At 41.0% G+C, this 14939-nt stretch overlaps 1 protein-coding gene across 3 annotated transcripts in view; it reads left to right on the top strand.

Moving 5' to 3' along the window:
• Positions 1–1590: 1590 nt before the first annotated feature.
• The window catches only part of APC (APC regulator of WNT signaling pathway), a 74574-nt gene continuing 61225 nt past the window's right edge, over positions 1591–14939 (top strand). For 2 of the 3 annotated variants that reach the window (XM_064641643.1, XM_064641641.1), the window contains exons 1-2: positions 1898–1992; positions 13870–14022. In XM_064641643.1, coding sequence (XP_064497713.1) covers positions 13888–14022 — 135 coding nt within the window. In that variant the 5' untranslated portion in view covers positions 1898–1992; positions 13870–13887. Of the gene's footprint in view, positions 1613–1897; positions 1993–13869; positions 14023–14939 lie in introns of those variants that run through there. The other variant, XM_064641642.1, reaches the window with a different exon arrangement.

Here is a 14939-nt window from a genome sequence, read left to right as displayed (position 1 = left end):
AATAACAACCAGGAGCATTTTGGTTTGCTTTTCCAAGGGGTGGAACAGTCAAGTGTATCAGTAAGATACCAAGGGAGATGGCTTTAAGTCTAAGGCCTAGCTAGGTTCTAAACTTTAAACCTGGTAAGAGGAGTGTGATAATTTGTTACACCTGAGGGAGGATAAACTTGGTCTCTGTGAAATGGAATCAAGTGGATCATAAAGCACCATAAACCATAGGATGGCAACAATTGCTGTAATTGATAGAAGCTTTGTGGCAAAAAGTCATATAGCCTGAAACTGTCCCACTTTACTTTGGTTTAGGATGTTTTACCACAGCAGCTGAAGCGACAGCAGCTCTGTAGGTTGCCATCCTGGTGAAGTCAAAGAGCATTTTGTGTGATACTGTGCTGAAGGTAGCAGATGACATGTCACACATCTCCTAAATAGTGAAGATGTTTGATGAAAGCTTGTCTGGCAAAGAGCATCTTTCCTGAGGGTGGATTGTGGCCTTCTGTGACTGAAAAAAGGACTTTTGAGGAAACAGCTGAAATGAAAATGGCAACATTTAAGTAATCTGTGGTGCAATTGCTCCCATGCAGGCATAGGCCTCTAGTGCCTCTAAATTCATTTGGTCCCAACCATGAGGTATCACGAGTCTGTTTGTTTCATGCAAATCAAAGACATGATCATAGGAAGAATGAAATTTCCTCAGGCATATAAGGATATATGTTTTTAATAAGCCATCTATCCTTAGTCCACTTGTATCAGGACAAACTCCATAATTTTTGCCATGCTGCAGGGAAGGGCATTCCTTTGTTCTGGATGAGGAACCATTGCACCTTTTCAGATCTTCTGTCATGGACTGTTCTGTTGACATCGGCTGTGCTGCTCGTAGATTTATTCTTGAATTATTCTCCGGGATTAAAAATATTTAATAGTGTGCTGTTTCTACAAAGCTGACTTTTACACTGGAGCTGGATTTTTTTTAAAACTTCCCCATAGTACCTGTTATATAGATAACTTTTTTTTTTTTTAATGATAACACAGACTTCAAACTGTAACAGCTGAAATATGGGTTAATTTCTGCTGTCTCCTGTATTTCAGTAATGTGCTTCTTTGGGGTTTTAAGTCATCTTCATGAATACTTTGTTACGTCCTTCCCCTTGGAGAGTGATCAGTTCTGGGAGGAGATTATAAAACAGTGTCATGAATTGATTTTGTTCATTTGTCTTTCAGATTTTTTTCCTTCTGGTACTTATTGTTCTAATGTGGTATAGCTTAAATGTACACGTTTGATCTGTTATTAAATTACCAGTAGCAGGATCAGTTTTATACCTGAAAAGCACAGGAAAACAGGTTTTTTTACTGAACTACAGATAAGTTTGAGTTGCCCTTGAAGGGCAATTGAGACACTGCTTATTAAAAACGCAACAGTAAGCGTATCCTTACTGTTGACTTTTTAACAAGCAGTGAAAAATTAGATGAACTGCAGTAGCTTGAAGTCGAGCACACACAGAATTTTCGTTTTTACACAGAAGCGTTTTCCCTTTTTGTGAGCGCAGGAGGTGTCAGCGTGACACGGCGTTTAGTCCTTGAGCGCTTTGCGGAGGGCGGATCAATGACAGGCCGGGTGAGTGACAGGCGGTGCGGGCGCCCCAGCCGGTTTCCCGCAGGGCGGGTTTGGTGTCTCGGCGCTCGGATGCGGAACCGGGGGGCCGGGCTGGGTTGGGTTAGGCTGGGCCGGGTTGGGTTAGGGTGGGCCGGGCGGGGTTAGGCTGGGCCGGGCTGGGTTAGGCTGGGCCGGGCTGGGTTAGGCTGGGCCGGGCTGGGTTAGGCTGGGTTGGGCGGGGCGGGGGCGGGCGCTGCCGCCATTGGCTGGGGCGGTGCGGCCGCACGTGACCGGCGGGGCCGCGCCGTGCGCGCGGCGCTGGCGCAGCCGGTGGCGCGGGCGGGGCCGGGCCGGGCGCGGGCGGTGCGCGGGGATGGAGGAGCCGCGGCCGTGGCCATGGGGTGAGTGCGGCGCGCGGGCGCGGGGGTAACGCGGCTTCTGCGTGTTGAAAAAAACAAAACAACAAAAAAACGGGGTGCGAGAAAGGGCTGCGGCGCGGCGGGAGCGCCGCAGCCGGGGAGCCGGGCGGGCGGGACCGAGCGCGGCGCAGCGGCCGGAGGCACAAAGCCCCGCAGGGGCCAGCGGGGAGCGGGAGGAGGAAGAAGGAGGAGAGCAGGGCTCGGCGACGGAGTCACGAGGCGGGAGGTGCCCCCGGGGAGCGCTGCCCGGCGGTGGTACCGCGGCCCGGCTTTGTTCGATGCCGCAGCGCGGGGGCCGCGCGGGTGGGCGGGCGGCGCGGCCGCGGCAGCGCCCGGGGATCCGCTGACTTCTCGCGGGTTTGTTTAACATGACAAAGGGGCCTCGGGGTCCGCGGCTCGACCTGAATGCTGTGGGAAATCTTGATAAATTATGTATGAAGCTGTGGGTCCTTTCTTCCCCTTTGTCAGATACGCAGCTTTTATTCTAGTAATTAGGTCATTGCCGGCAGAACGCTCCTTGCGTTCAGAAAAAAAAAAAATGTGTGGCGATTTTTGGAGGAACGCATATGCTGCCAGATTATCTCATCCTGTTCATTGTTTAGGTCAAAGATATGAAATTCTTCCTGTTGACTCACATGGAGGACCTTGTTCGTTGGCTGTAAGGGGCATTTTTCTTTTGATAGGATTTTCTTCAGGAGACCAGTGGGGCCCGGTTTTGACTTGATTTGGAGAATCATACCCTGAAAAATGCCTTTTAAAGGCGTAGCAAGAAACATACAGCTTCTTGGTTTGCAGAGAAGGTTTTTCAGTAAATTTCGGTGAATAGCATCATATAGATCTATTTCTGTTTTTAAATACTTCTTCCACCCTTTGCTGTTTGTTCTGTTGAAATTGCTTCTTAATGTTTTTTCTACTCTCTTCTTACTGTTTAGCTATTTTTTTTTTCTGTTATCTGATACAGATAATGGATTTATGAATATTTTGTCAAAATTACAGTTCTTGGAAAATACGTGTAAGCATATGTACTGAGAGCCATTTCCTGGAAGCAGACTCTTCTATGTTTTTAAGGAGTCTCGAAGTAACTGGTAAAACACTCTTTTCGCCCTCTCAGTTCTTTTAAATACAGTGATGCACAAAAAAAAAAAGGCTTGATGAAGACAAGACTGAGTTTAAACATCCCCTCAAAACATTTTCTATATATACCATTATTTTTAGAATCATAGATCTCCTGTTTATCAGTAAGAGAGGCTTTGGATGATACTAAATTTTAAAAACATCATTCAAGAACTTATCATTTGGAATAACTGGTTTCAGAAGGTAAATTGGTGATACTAGATATTTCTCCTTGAACGTTTTGAATGTTTGTACAGTTGCTTAAATGTTGAACAACGACTAGATGCAGAGCTGCTTTCACCACTTTTTTTTCTAAAGGGAAAGAGGGTGACAAAAGCACAGTAGTGATTATGATGATTGTTATGGTGATGCTTCTTCCTGTATCTTTTGAAGTCTGAAAAAGGAGTCTTAACATTGTTCTGTGTAACCAGTGGAGCAGTTTCTGCAGGAAACAGTAGTCACACTCTTAAAATGGTAACTTAAATAAAAGATCGCTTCAAAATATAAAGCTTTAAATTATTTTTGAGTGCAGACTTTCTTAAACATCATCTCTTATACAAAATACTTGGTTATGGTGAATGTTCTGGTAGATATTATCATAGTATACTGTTTTTATGTCAGCATGGAATAATACGGCATAAGTTGGAAATGCATATGGCTAAAATTGGTTCCTTTGGTCTCTAAATTCTTATGTTAGATTTCAATATGCATCTCAATTTAATTGGTAAAATGTTTCTGTTGATGATCTATGATTAACTCTTTTGTCATCAGTGTAGTGAAATCCTGTTTAAAACAGGTTATACTGCTGATGATACGCTGTAACTTATTATCAGTGAAGACCAGGTCTACACTAATGGTTTTCCAAAATTCATGTAGGACCCACGTCATCAGATGCTGGTGCATTTCATGCAGGACAAATGGTCTTCTGACCCCTAAAAGTGCTGAAGGAAACCATGAAGATGACCCTGATAGGTCACCCAAGATAGAGAAATTCTTCATTATTATAAAATAATATTTTTTACTTTTTTAATTAAAGCTGACTTATTTCATGTAAATGGTTTTGAGTTTAATTTGTGTTTTCAGTTAAAGCAGGAAAATAAAGACCCGTGTCAGACTTTTTAATAGCTTAAACTTTCTACAATTGAGTCCTTAAAAGATTATGAGAAATATGAAAGTAAACAGGAGCAAGTCATGTGCAGTGAGGGCATACACAATTAGCCATGAATAACAGAGATGATCATCTTGAAGGATGAGTGTTCAGGCTTGTGAATCATCCCCGATCCAATATAAGTTCTGATTTAAATGATGTCTGGAGTGGTTTCTGTTCAATATAGTATTTAAATGCAAATCATGTTTCAAATTTTCACAGTTGTATTCTGAATACAGCATGACTGACCAGCTAAGGAACATCCCAGCCCAGAATTATAAAGGAAAAAGTAGGAATTTTCCTGACAGTGTAATAAAAGCTGAACTTGACAGTTCATAGCCTGAAATATATGACTTCCTGATTTTTACTCTTTTTGTATTAATGGGTATGTTTTTTCTTATTGTTAACATTCTTTAGTAAACTTCTAAATGTGGGATTATTTCTATTTCTCACACAAATGCACACTTGACCTCTATCATACTTGACCTGTAATGAGGCATACAAGAGCTCAAACCATGATCTTCTCATTCCTTCTCCTCTGGGTCTTTTAAGGAATGTGGGGAACATGGATCACTTAGGATAAATAGATGATGCTTCTGTTCATGGTTGGTGAGTACAGGCCAAGTACTGAACTTATGGAAGTATCCCAGAATATAATGATGGCTTGAAAGCTCTTGCCAAGTTATAAATTAGTTTATGAAAAAACAGAACAAAACAAAAAAAGCCCCTCTCTACCCAATCCCCATTTGAAAGAATTTAGGAAGATCAGGTATAGTAACACTTCAGTGTTTTAGTCTGCTGTCCACAAAGATGACCTTCATGTGGAAGTGGATAGAAAAACTAAGAAGAAAATCCTCTTGATGCAGCTGAGGTTTACAGAAAATTGTGTGGTTTCCTGTTAAAGGGGCTATCCCTTTCACACATTGCATTGGGATAGGGGATAATAGTAATGGCTCTTCATCTGGCCATTGCTTTTTTTTTTTTTTTTACATGGTTGAAAACCCCAGGAATTCACAGTGCACCTAATCTAGAGATTGTAATTTGGTATAATTTGTTACCAATTTTTTCCCAATGTCAGCTTTTTCAAATGTATTAAAATGAGTAGTGTTATATAATTAGCAATTAATTTTCTCATATCAGAGCCCTTGTGTCTTAAAATAAGCTGATGAAGAACAGTTTTCTGTAATGGTTGTCTTATACTCCTTCCTCCATCTCTCTGATGACCTGAGTGTGATAATGCAGAATGAATGGGAATGGGAACTGATCTGCTGTTACACTCATGGGCAATTCTTATTCTGTACTGAGTATTTTCTTAGTTCTCTCTAATCACACTCAAAACAATTCAGCACTTTTCAGACTGCTTGGTATATTTGTGTGCCTACATAGCCCAGATGGGGAAAAACCAAACAAAATGGCCTCCCTTATAGCTGCTTCTGGCTAGAAGTTTTGGGGATTGTTCTTAAATTTGGGTGGGGAGAGGAGAGTTAAATGTGCTAGCAAAAAAGGCCATTTTAATAAAGGATAGAATTATCACTTTATGGTGACTTATGGTGGAAATAACACCGTTGTTCAGTGTGATGCTGGAGCAAGCAGAAACAGTTTTTCTACTCTGTCTGGAATTTTTGATTCTTTTACTATTTGAGTCCAGTGGAGAATTTTTCAGTGCGTAGGAAAGCAGAGAATTAAACAATGCCTGTGAAGAGTAAACATTTTTAGATTGGCAAACCTTGAAAGCATACCCAAACTGAAATGGATAAGGCAATCCCTGACCCAGTGATACTCATTTTTATAAGTTCTTAAACACAGCACTTGGTGTGCTGATATTTTGCTAGAATTGAAAAAGGACAAGCAGAAGGATATTTACATACAAAAGCATTTAACCTGAAGGCAAGCTTCAAATGAAATAATGGAAAATCCAGTACAGGATTCAGTCAACAGAGAAAATGAATTAATGCAAATTGGCATGGTTTGATATGTTCAAAATAACAGCAAGAAACCCCCCCACTTCATTCTCACGAGTGTAAAGGTAACTGTATGAAAATGGTCGACTCAAGGCTTAAGTTATTCAGTGGAGCTGGCTTACCTTGGAACAGCTGTGCTAGATTTTTTGCCCCTATCTCTCAGCCTTCCCCCTCTTTTGGAAATAGCTGTGTAACAGTTGCTGATCCATTGTGGTTAATGGCCCGGCACAGTGAGTTTAAACTGACACCTATTTCAGATTACTTTGGCAGTCAGGCACTAATCTGCAGTGGTTTAGCAGCTGTCACTCGAGTAGCTGAGCCCTCCCCCTCTTCCCTGGGTGGCAACCTTGCGGAGATGGGTGGGGCAGACAGCTGCGGGCAGGCAGCAGTGCAGCCCTCCCAGGCATCCCACCGTTAGCCATAACCGCTTCCAAGTCACAGACCCTTGATCAAGTGCTTAAAAAAAATCTGGGTTTATATGTATTTAAGCTAATGGGAAAAAAATCTCCTGACAGCGTATTTTCTCCTTGAATTCAGTGTGATATGTCCTTGAAGAAATAATTCCCCATTAGTCAGATGGGAATGAATGGCAAAAATTGACAGAATGGTAAAGAGTTAACAAGGACAAGATTCTGGGCTCAGCACTGAAGAGCTGTGTAGAATTTGTGGGTGTAGAAAGAAATCAGAATTGAAGATCCTTTCCAGCCTTGCTAAATTATAGCCTAGATATTCATTAACTGTAGATAAAATCAATCTTTAGATTTGGATACAATGATCACAAAATTTAAATAGAAAGATTAAAAAGAAATTCAAAATATGCAAAACGTGGACACAATTATTTCAATTTGTTATATTAAGAAGATAACATGAAAAATCTCAAGTTAGAGCAGGAGCGCATGTACTTACTGGTGACAGTAAAATGCAATGATAACGATGATAGATTTTATGGATAAAAAATAGTAAAGGAAGTCTGAAATATTTTTGTAAGGAGGTTTAATATATCATGAATTGTCAAGGTTCTTAAGTAGAACCTCTATAGGGCATATTGAGTATGTATGTTTACTGATTTCAAAGCAAAAGCCTCTGATCAATAAAAAATTGTAAATTTTCAGAAAATCTTGGAGGTTTTTCCTATCTTGGGATTTAAGGCCAAAAGGATTGCATGTAAATTCCTGTCTGGGCAGTGCTTACTGCTACAGTTTTCTTAATGTAAAAAAATCCATATCTAAATCTTAACAGTATGTTTGCATAAATTTATGCTTTTCATTAATTTTTATTTTAGTGCATAAAAGAGTTATATCCAGCTTGAAATTCTTCTTTGATATGTATATTCATGCGAAGTGCTGATTCAATAAAGCGTGAAATTTCTTGTCATAATTTCACCTTACTTTGATAGGAGGTGGAGAAGAAGCTTCTTAATGATAAGAAATATGGCTCAGGGAAGTAGGACAGCAAGATTTTAGGTCTGTTACAATGAGGGAAGTGAATTTTAAAGTTTTTGTATTCTAAGAGGCTTATTTTTTGGAGTAAATATAGAGAAATGGTTTATCTCCATTCCTCCCTTTGAATTATGACCACTTTGTGAAGAAATGATGCAGTTAGAGTGCAAAAGGGATCTTGAATGAAGTATAAGGAGGGGCAAGGAAAACCTCCATTCTTTACTGGATATGGGCGGGAACATAATTATCAAAGATGAGGAAAAGGCTGAGGTGTTTAACACGTTCTTTACCTCAGTTTTCAACAGTAAGACAGGTTGTCCTGAGGACAGCTGGCTTCTGGAGCTTGTAGAAAGAGAGAAGAATCTGAACAGCCCCCCTGTAATCCTGAAGGAAACCATTAGTGACCTACTGAGCTGCTTGGATCGCCACAAGTCTATGGGACCAGATGGGATCCATCCTGGGGTGATGAGGGAGCTGGAGGAAGAGCTTGCCAAGCCTCTCTCCATCATCTGTCAACAGTCCTGGCTCACTGGGGAGGTCCCAGATGACTGGAAGTTGGCGAATGTCATGCCAATCCACAAAAAGGGACGGAAGGAGGACCCGGGAAACTACAGGCCTGTCAGCCTGACCTCAGTGCCTGGCAAGGTTATGGAGCAGATTATCCCAAGTGCAATCACACAGCATCTACAGGATGGACAAGGGATCAGACCCAGCCAGCACAGGTTTAGGAAGGGCAGGTTCTGTCTGACCAACCTGACCTCCTTTTATGATCAGGTGACCTGCCTGCTGGATGAGGGGAAGGCTGTGGATGTGTCTACCTGGACTTCAGCAAGTCTTTGACACCGTCTCCCACAGCATTCTCCTGAAAAAGCTGCAGCCCATGGCTTGGACAGGGGCACTCTCTACTGCGTTAAGAACTGGCTGATGGCTGAGCCCAGAGAGTGCTGGTGAACGGTGCTGCATCCAGTTGGCGGCCAATCACTAGTGGTGTCCCCAGGGATCAGTGTTGGGCCCAGTCCTGTTTAATATCTTTACTGATGATCTGGATGAGGGGATTGAGTCCACCATCAGCAAATTTGCAGATGACACCAAGTTGGGGGGCAGTGTCAATCAGCTGGAAGGCAGGAGGGCTCTGCAGAGGGACCTGGACAAGCTGGAGAGTTGGGCTGATTCCAACAGGATGAGGTTCAACAAGGCCAAGTGGCAGGTCCTGCACTTTGGTCACAACAACCCCATGCAGGCTGGGCACAGAGTGGCTGGAGAGCAGCCAGACAGAAAGGGACCTGGGAGTTTGGATCAACAGGAAGCTGAACATGAGCCAGCAGTGTGCCCAGGTGGCCAAGAAGGCCAAGGGCATCCTGGCCTGGATCAGGAACAGTGTGGCCAACAGGTCCAAGGAAGTGATTCTTCCCCTGTACTCAGCACTGGAGAGGCCACACCTTGAGTGCTGTGTCCAGTTCTGGGCCCTTCAGTTCAGGAAGGATATTGAGGTCCTGGAGCAAGTCCAGAAAAGAGCAACGATGCTGAAGGAACTCGAGCACAAGTCCTCTGAGGAGAGGCTGAGGGAGCTGGGGTTGTTCAGCCTGGAGAAGAGGAGGCTCAGGGGAGACCTCATCAATCTCTACAACTCCCTGAAAAGAGGTTGTAGCCAGGTGGGGATTGGTCTCTTCTCCCAGACAACCAGCAGTAGGATAAGAGGGCATGGTCTCAAGTTGTGCCAAGGGAGGTTTAGGTTAGATATTAGAAAGAATTTCTTTACAGAGAGGGTGATCAGATGTTGGAATGGGCTGCCCAGGGAAGTGGCGGATTCTTCGTCCCTGGAGATTTTTAAGATGAGACTGGATGTGGCACTTAGTGCCATGGTCTAGTAACCACAGTGGTAGTGGATCAAGGGTTGGACTTGATGATCTCAGAGGTCCCTTCCAACCCAGCTGGTTCTATGATTCTAGGATTCTCTAATAGTGAATTTCACAAGGGTGGGTTTTGTGGCCTGGGTGCGATACATTTTCCCTTGGGCCATGTAAAATGTAAAATGGATTCTGCAGGCCAGAGCTCTTCCCTTCTCCTCAATTCTCCCCTGCCATCATGGTTTTGTTCAGTGGGAAGAGGAGTCATTTATTCTTTATTCAGCTGACTCTGGCCCCAGTGATGTTGAATGAGGTACAGCTTCAGACTAATGGGCCACGGCTAAACTGTTCCTTGCTTTTCCTTGGGCTGGTTACTGGCTCTGAACAAGGTGATACCTGACTGGGAACCTTGTCTGGCCAAGAGGGTCCAGAGTTTAACTCTTTCCCCAAGGTAAGTCATTTGACCACTGAAAAAGTACAAGTGGGGGTGCAGTGATACAGTCAATTTCTATTGATGCTGACCATTCTGTGTTTAAAAAATTTGTGCAAGTAGGTTTTTTTTTTGGTACTAAGATAATTTGGAGCATAAATCCAAGGATTGTTTTGGGACCTGAACTGTGATTTGATGTGTTTAGGTTGAGGCAATTGGTAAAAATCTATTTTCAGAAGAGAGGCAGATTTAATTTTGAGGGCTTTATCTCAATATATATGGAACAGCTTATGTGTAATGGAGCCTTTGATTTCACTCTGCAGATCACGCGCCTGAGAGGTGTTGCAGTGTTCAGCATCAGAAAGCCTAAGCTGGTCGGTTTCCCCCATTTTAAAATTAAGTAATGGTGTCTTTTGTGAAATACTTTGGCATTTCATTATTTCAGGAGAAAAAAAAAATATCTTGGAGGTAGGAAAATAAGTACAGTGTTCATCTGTATTGAGGTTTAGGAATACACGATTTGATTTCTTGAACCATTCAAGTCTGTCAAGTTCCTTCCTGTGTCACGTGCTTGGCAAGAATGTTTCTGAACTACAATTTCTAATAGACGCTGCCGGCCTAGGTTGATAAATGACCAATTTATACCCATTTGGTCTGTGCTGGTATTGTGTTTTAACATAAATATTTTTCTCCCTCCTCAGTGTTTTCCCCTCCCTAATGACAAAGTTTAGCTGTGTCAGTCCAGCCTTTGTTGTGCCAAGGCAGCCAAGGTTTGCCTGTCAAATCTGTCATCCCTGATCACTTGGCGTGATGAGAGACTCTCATCCCTGATCACTTTTTGTCTTTCTCTGCACCCACTTAAATTCACTTTTCTTACCCATGTCCTTGTAAAATGATTTGATAACTGGGGATCATGTTTGCTTTCCTTGTGCCAGTACTGACAGTGCCCAGGTAGCCTTTAGGCTGAGAGGCTTGACTGCTTCAGGTGACAAGATTCCTATGTGAGTGACCCGGTGTTGCTGCACTGTTTAATTCCGCCTTGTTTCTACTGCTTCATCTCTCAGTTCATCAAATCCATGTAGTCCTCTGACCTTGTGCAACCTCTTGTGAATTCATGGGAGCAAGTTTTGATGCTACTTCTTGTGCCAAAGTCAATAACAAAACATTTAAAAATGCCTGTCACAGCGTAGTTTTTGGGGGAGCTTCACTGACAGCAGTTTGACTTTCAGCACTGCCCTGTGTCATCTTGATGTCTTTGATCTGCTCCTTACCCGTGTACAGTTTTTCTGCTCATCTCCATTGTAACTGTGACAGTGTCACTTATTTCTCATTTGGGCATTAGTTTAGCAAAAAATACTCGGCTTGTGGTAATCAGCTAACTCATTTCTTTTTTTATCTAAAAACCCACAAAGTTTGACATTTGAATAAATCAGGAAGTGACTCCTAGTCTGAGGCAGGATGCTATCTGTTAGTGATGATGCCCTGCTTTCATGTTATGAGAATAAAGGAAGCTTAGACACTTAGGTCAGGAGACGGAAAAGCCAAACCAAATCTCCCCTTCAGGATCCTTACTCATTTAGCTTAAATGCACATAAGCTTACTTTGCATATAAAATACCAGAGCTATGCAATTGCTGTCTTCCTACTGTAGCTCCTCCCTTAATCTACCTTCTCCATTTTCTTCGTGTGTATACTTCCTGTTAATGTGGCAAATTGTTTTAAATCTCAAATCAGATAGTGAGAATTCCTGAATGTGGATGGCAAATGGAAAAAATGGATTTTTTTTTTGCATTACCTGTCCTTTCATAGTAATATGAATTACAATTATGGGAGAAGAAGATACTCCATCTAGAAACAGAATGGTTTTGATTCTGTAAATGAAATGTAAATGAATAAATGTGTGATTTCCTTCAGTAAAAAACCAACACATTCTATCAATATTACAATACAGTACTACTTTGTGACAACTAACGCAGAAAAGTTTCCGTGCATTCAGAAATTACATCTGTCTACGTTTCCTTGCGCTTGTACAGAATTGTCCAGGCAGTGTGTTCTGAAATGGGAACTACAGCTATTAGTTTTCTTAATAATAATGGAAACTCTTGCTTATTAAGTAAAAAATACATGAAATGTAACAGAAGCAGTCTGCCCTTACAGATTTTTTTGTTTTTTTACAACTCTTCCTGACAGGCTTCCACCTTTTAGGTGAAACAACCTTATGGTAAAGTCCCAGAATTCAACTAAAAGAGTAATTGTTTCAGATTGCCTTTATCTCTCTAAAAATGAGGTCTCCACTAAAGCATGACCAAATTTTGAAAAATAAATTTGTTACAGATTTTTTTTTTTTTTCATTCTTGGAAATCACAAGTCCATGAGTGGCAGGCATCTTCCTTCTCCTGTCTTTGATGGTGACAGGTGCTTAGGGCATGAAGACTTGCTTCTTGGACGGGAAATAAACTAGTCATATCAAATGCAGTATAGCTTTTGTTATTGTTCCTGCATTCAGTGGTATACGTTCTTCTTTCCATTTCAGTGAGTTTAAATTTAGAAAGACTAAACACAATTTTCAAACTTTGTATTGAGGAACTAGAGCCTTTTTGAATATTTTTACCTGCTTTTTAGCAGGCTGGATAAGTCAGTTGAGTTTCATCTGGAAGAGCAAAGTTGATTATGTAGGGACTTACACAGGCAACAGGGTCAAAGGCTTAGTGAGAGGCTACAGAGAAAATGCTAAATAAGAGCTTTTAATTGTTTCATCTTTTCCAAAATACTGCAGTAATGATGAAAGGGAGTGTTACCTCATAAGTTTTTTATTTTTTTTTTCTCCTGAGTTACAGGCCACTTACTTAGGAAATCACTGCAATGACATTGGAAGGGTAACTTGTGTCCTAGGCTTCCTTTTATTCTCTTGAATGGTTGATGAATAAGAAATTGATATTATTAGCTGTTAAGAGCTACAAACATTATTAGCCATGTTTTAGTTAAGTTACATTGTTAGATGAACAACTGTGATAGCTTGTGGTTTGGGAAGTGGGAAACAATTTGAAGTTTATAATTTAAATAAGAGTATTTGTTTCTTTCTCCTTTGTAGTGGTTGAGTAATTGCAATGGTGCTTTGCAACTGTATTACAGTTATATATATATATATGGGGATATATATATATATCCCCATACTATTTTGGGTAATATATATTTTATTTTATATATATATATGTTTACATATATAAATATTTGATATCAAGAATAACCTTTTATCTTTAAATTCTACTGTGCCATATGACCACTTCTTGTGTAGAAATTTTGTTCTAATCTTGTGCCTTTGAGGATATTTTTACAAAATATCTATATATTTACTCTATTTGATGTAGTGGTTTTTTTCTGTTAAAATTGCCTAATATTTATCACTTGCCTTTTATACAGCATCCTCTTCAGTTTTGCGTGCTATTCCTAGGAATCTTGAACATCTGTGACTATCATTCGCTTCATAAAATGAGTAGGCAGTCAGCATCTTTTAGTTATGTTTGATGATGCTTGTTGTCTATCCAAAAATTACTATATATGATCTATTATCTGCAGTTTCTCCGTGTTGATGCTGAAGTGCAAGTACTAAGGATGCTTTTGCATGATGCAATAGTTTTCTTTCGTATATTCTGGCTTCCCCTAATAACCAATGCAATTGATAATTAACTTCTTTCATTTGCTTAATCATGTGTGTCAGATGGAAGCACACTGGAAAAAAGTCTTGAACTGGCATTAGTTCTAGGCCTTAGTACTTTGATGTAATCAATTTAAATTAAATATTTAGAAAGTTGTGCAGTAAAGCGAAGAGAGAGGTAATGTTATGGTTAGATACATTTGAGCAATGTTGTGGGGTTTTTTTCCTAAAATGTTTAAATTTTATATTTTCTTTTTACCTTTTTAAGGGCTGAGGGCAGCCCAGGATGGCCGCAGCTTCCTATGATCAATTGTTAAAGCAAGTTGAGGCATTAAAGATGGAGAACTCCAACCTTCGGCAGGAGCTAGAGGATAACTCAAATCACCTGACAAAACTGGAAACCGAGGCATCCAATATGAAGGTATTGCCAGCTCTGTGGCTGTGGTGCATCGGGATTTCTGTTACTGCCTTTTGTGTCACGTACTGGGAGTTGCCCAACAACTTTTGTGTGCATTTCGGTTCCCATAGAAGTTCCTTTTCTACGCTATATAAGGGAAAACTATCAAATCTACATTATTATTATTGTTGTTGTTGTTGTTGTTATTTTCAAAACCACTTTCTAGAAGACAGCTTCCAGATTTCATAGCTTCTTTTCTTGTGTGTTGTGATAAGCCTGACCACTTTAGCACAGCTGAACTTCCCAGCAGGAAGTCCAGAGCATAGATTGACAAAGCAAGTATTGTTCATCCCTTGAAACCATGGGTAAGACTGGAGGTTTTCTGTGCTTTCAGGTAAGTCTGGAGGTTTTGGGGTGTACTACGATTACAATATTTAACATCTCAAAAGGAAAAGTTCCTTATTTTGATAAAACCACAAGTCCTTCAGCCTCTCCCGAAGCCTAAATTAATACTTCATAATTGCACCGACTTCCATCCCTCTGGTGTTTATTGCCAAGGTGTGGGCCTTCAGAGCCACCTATCCTAGAGCAAACACTAGGCTCAACTGGAATTTAGGTGGATTTTAACCCACAGGAAGATACATACAAAGCTGCATCTGTGTAATCCATGGCACCAAACAAGGCAGAATTTCACAAGTGTTATAGCTGCATTGGTGTAGTGCTCTTCCTAAGCTCACAAATCCTGCTGCTTTTTGCTAACAGCCAGCAAAACCAGTCTGCTTTTGGTACCTCAGTTAAAAAGGCCTGGAAATTGTTGTTATTTCTGTACATACTCCTGTACAGGGTAGGCATATTCTAAATATTAAACAGTATTTTTTTTCTCAGTCTCCTTGCTTTCTGGTCTTCATATTACAGACTTACTATTCCTTTACAACTAATCT

This window comes from Pseudopipra pipra, chromosome Z (genome assembly GCF_036250125.1).
Source record: "Pseudopipra pipra isolate bDixPip1 chromosome Z, bDixPip1.hap1, whole genome shotgun sequence".
In the NCBI taxonomy this organism is placed as follows: Eukaryota; Metazoa; Chordata; class Aves; order Passeriformes; family Pipridae; genus Pseudopipra; species Pseudopipra pipra.
Note: the sequence above shows the minus strand (reverse complement) of the source record. Positions and strands in the feature narration are given on the sequence as shown.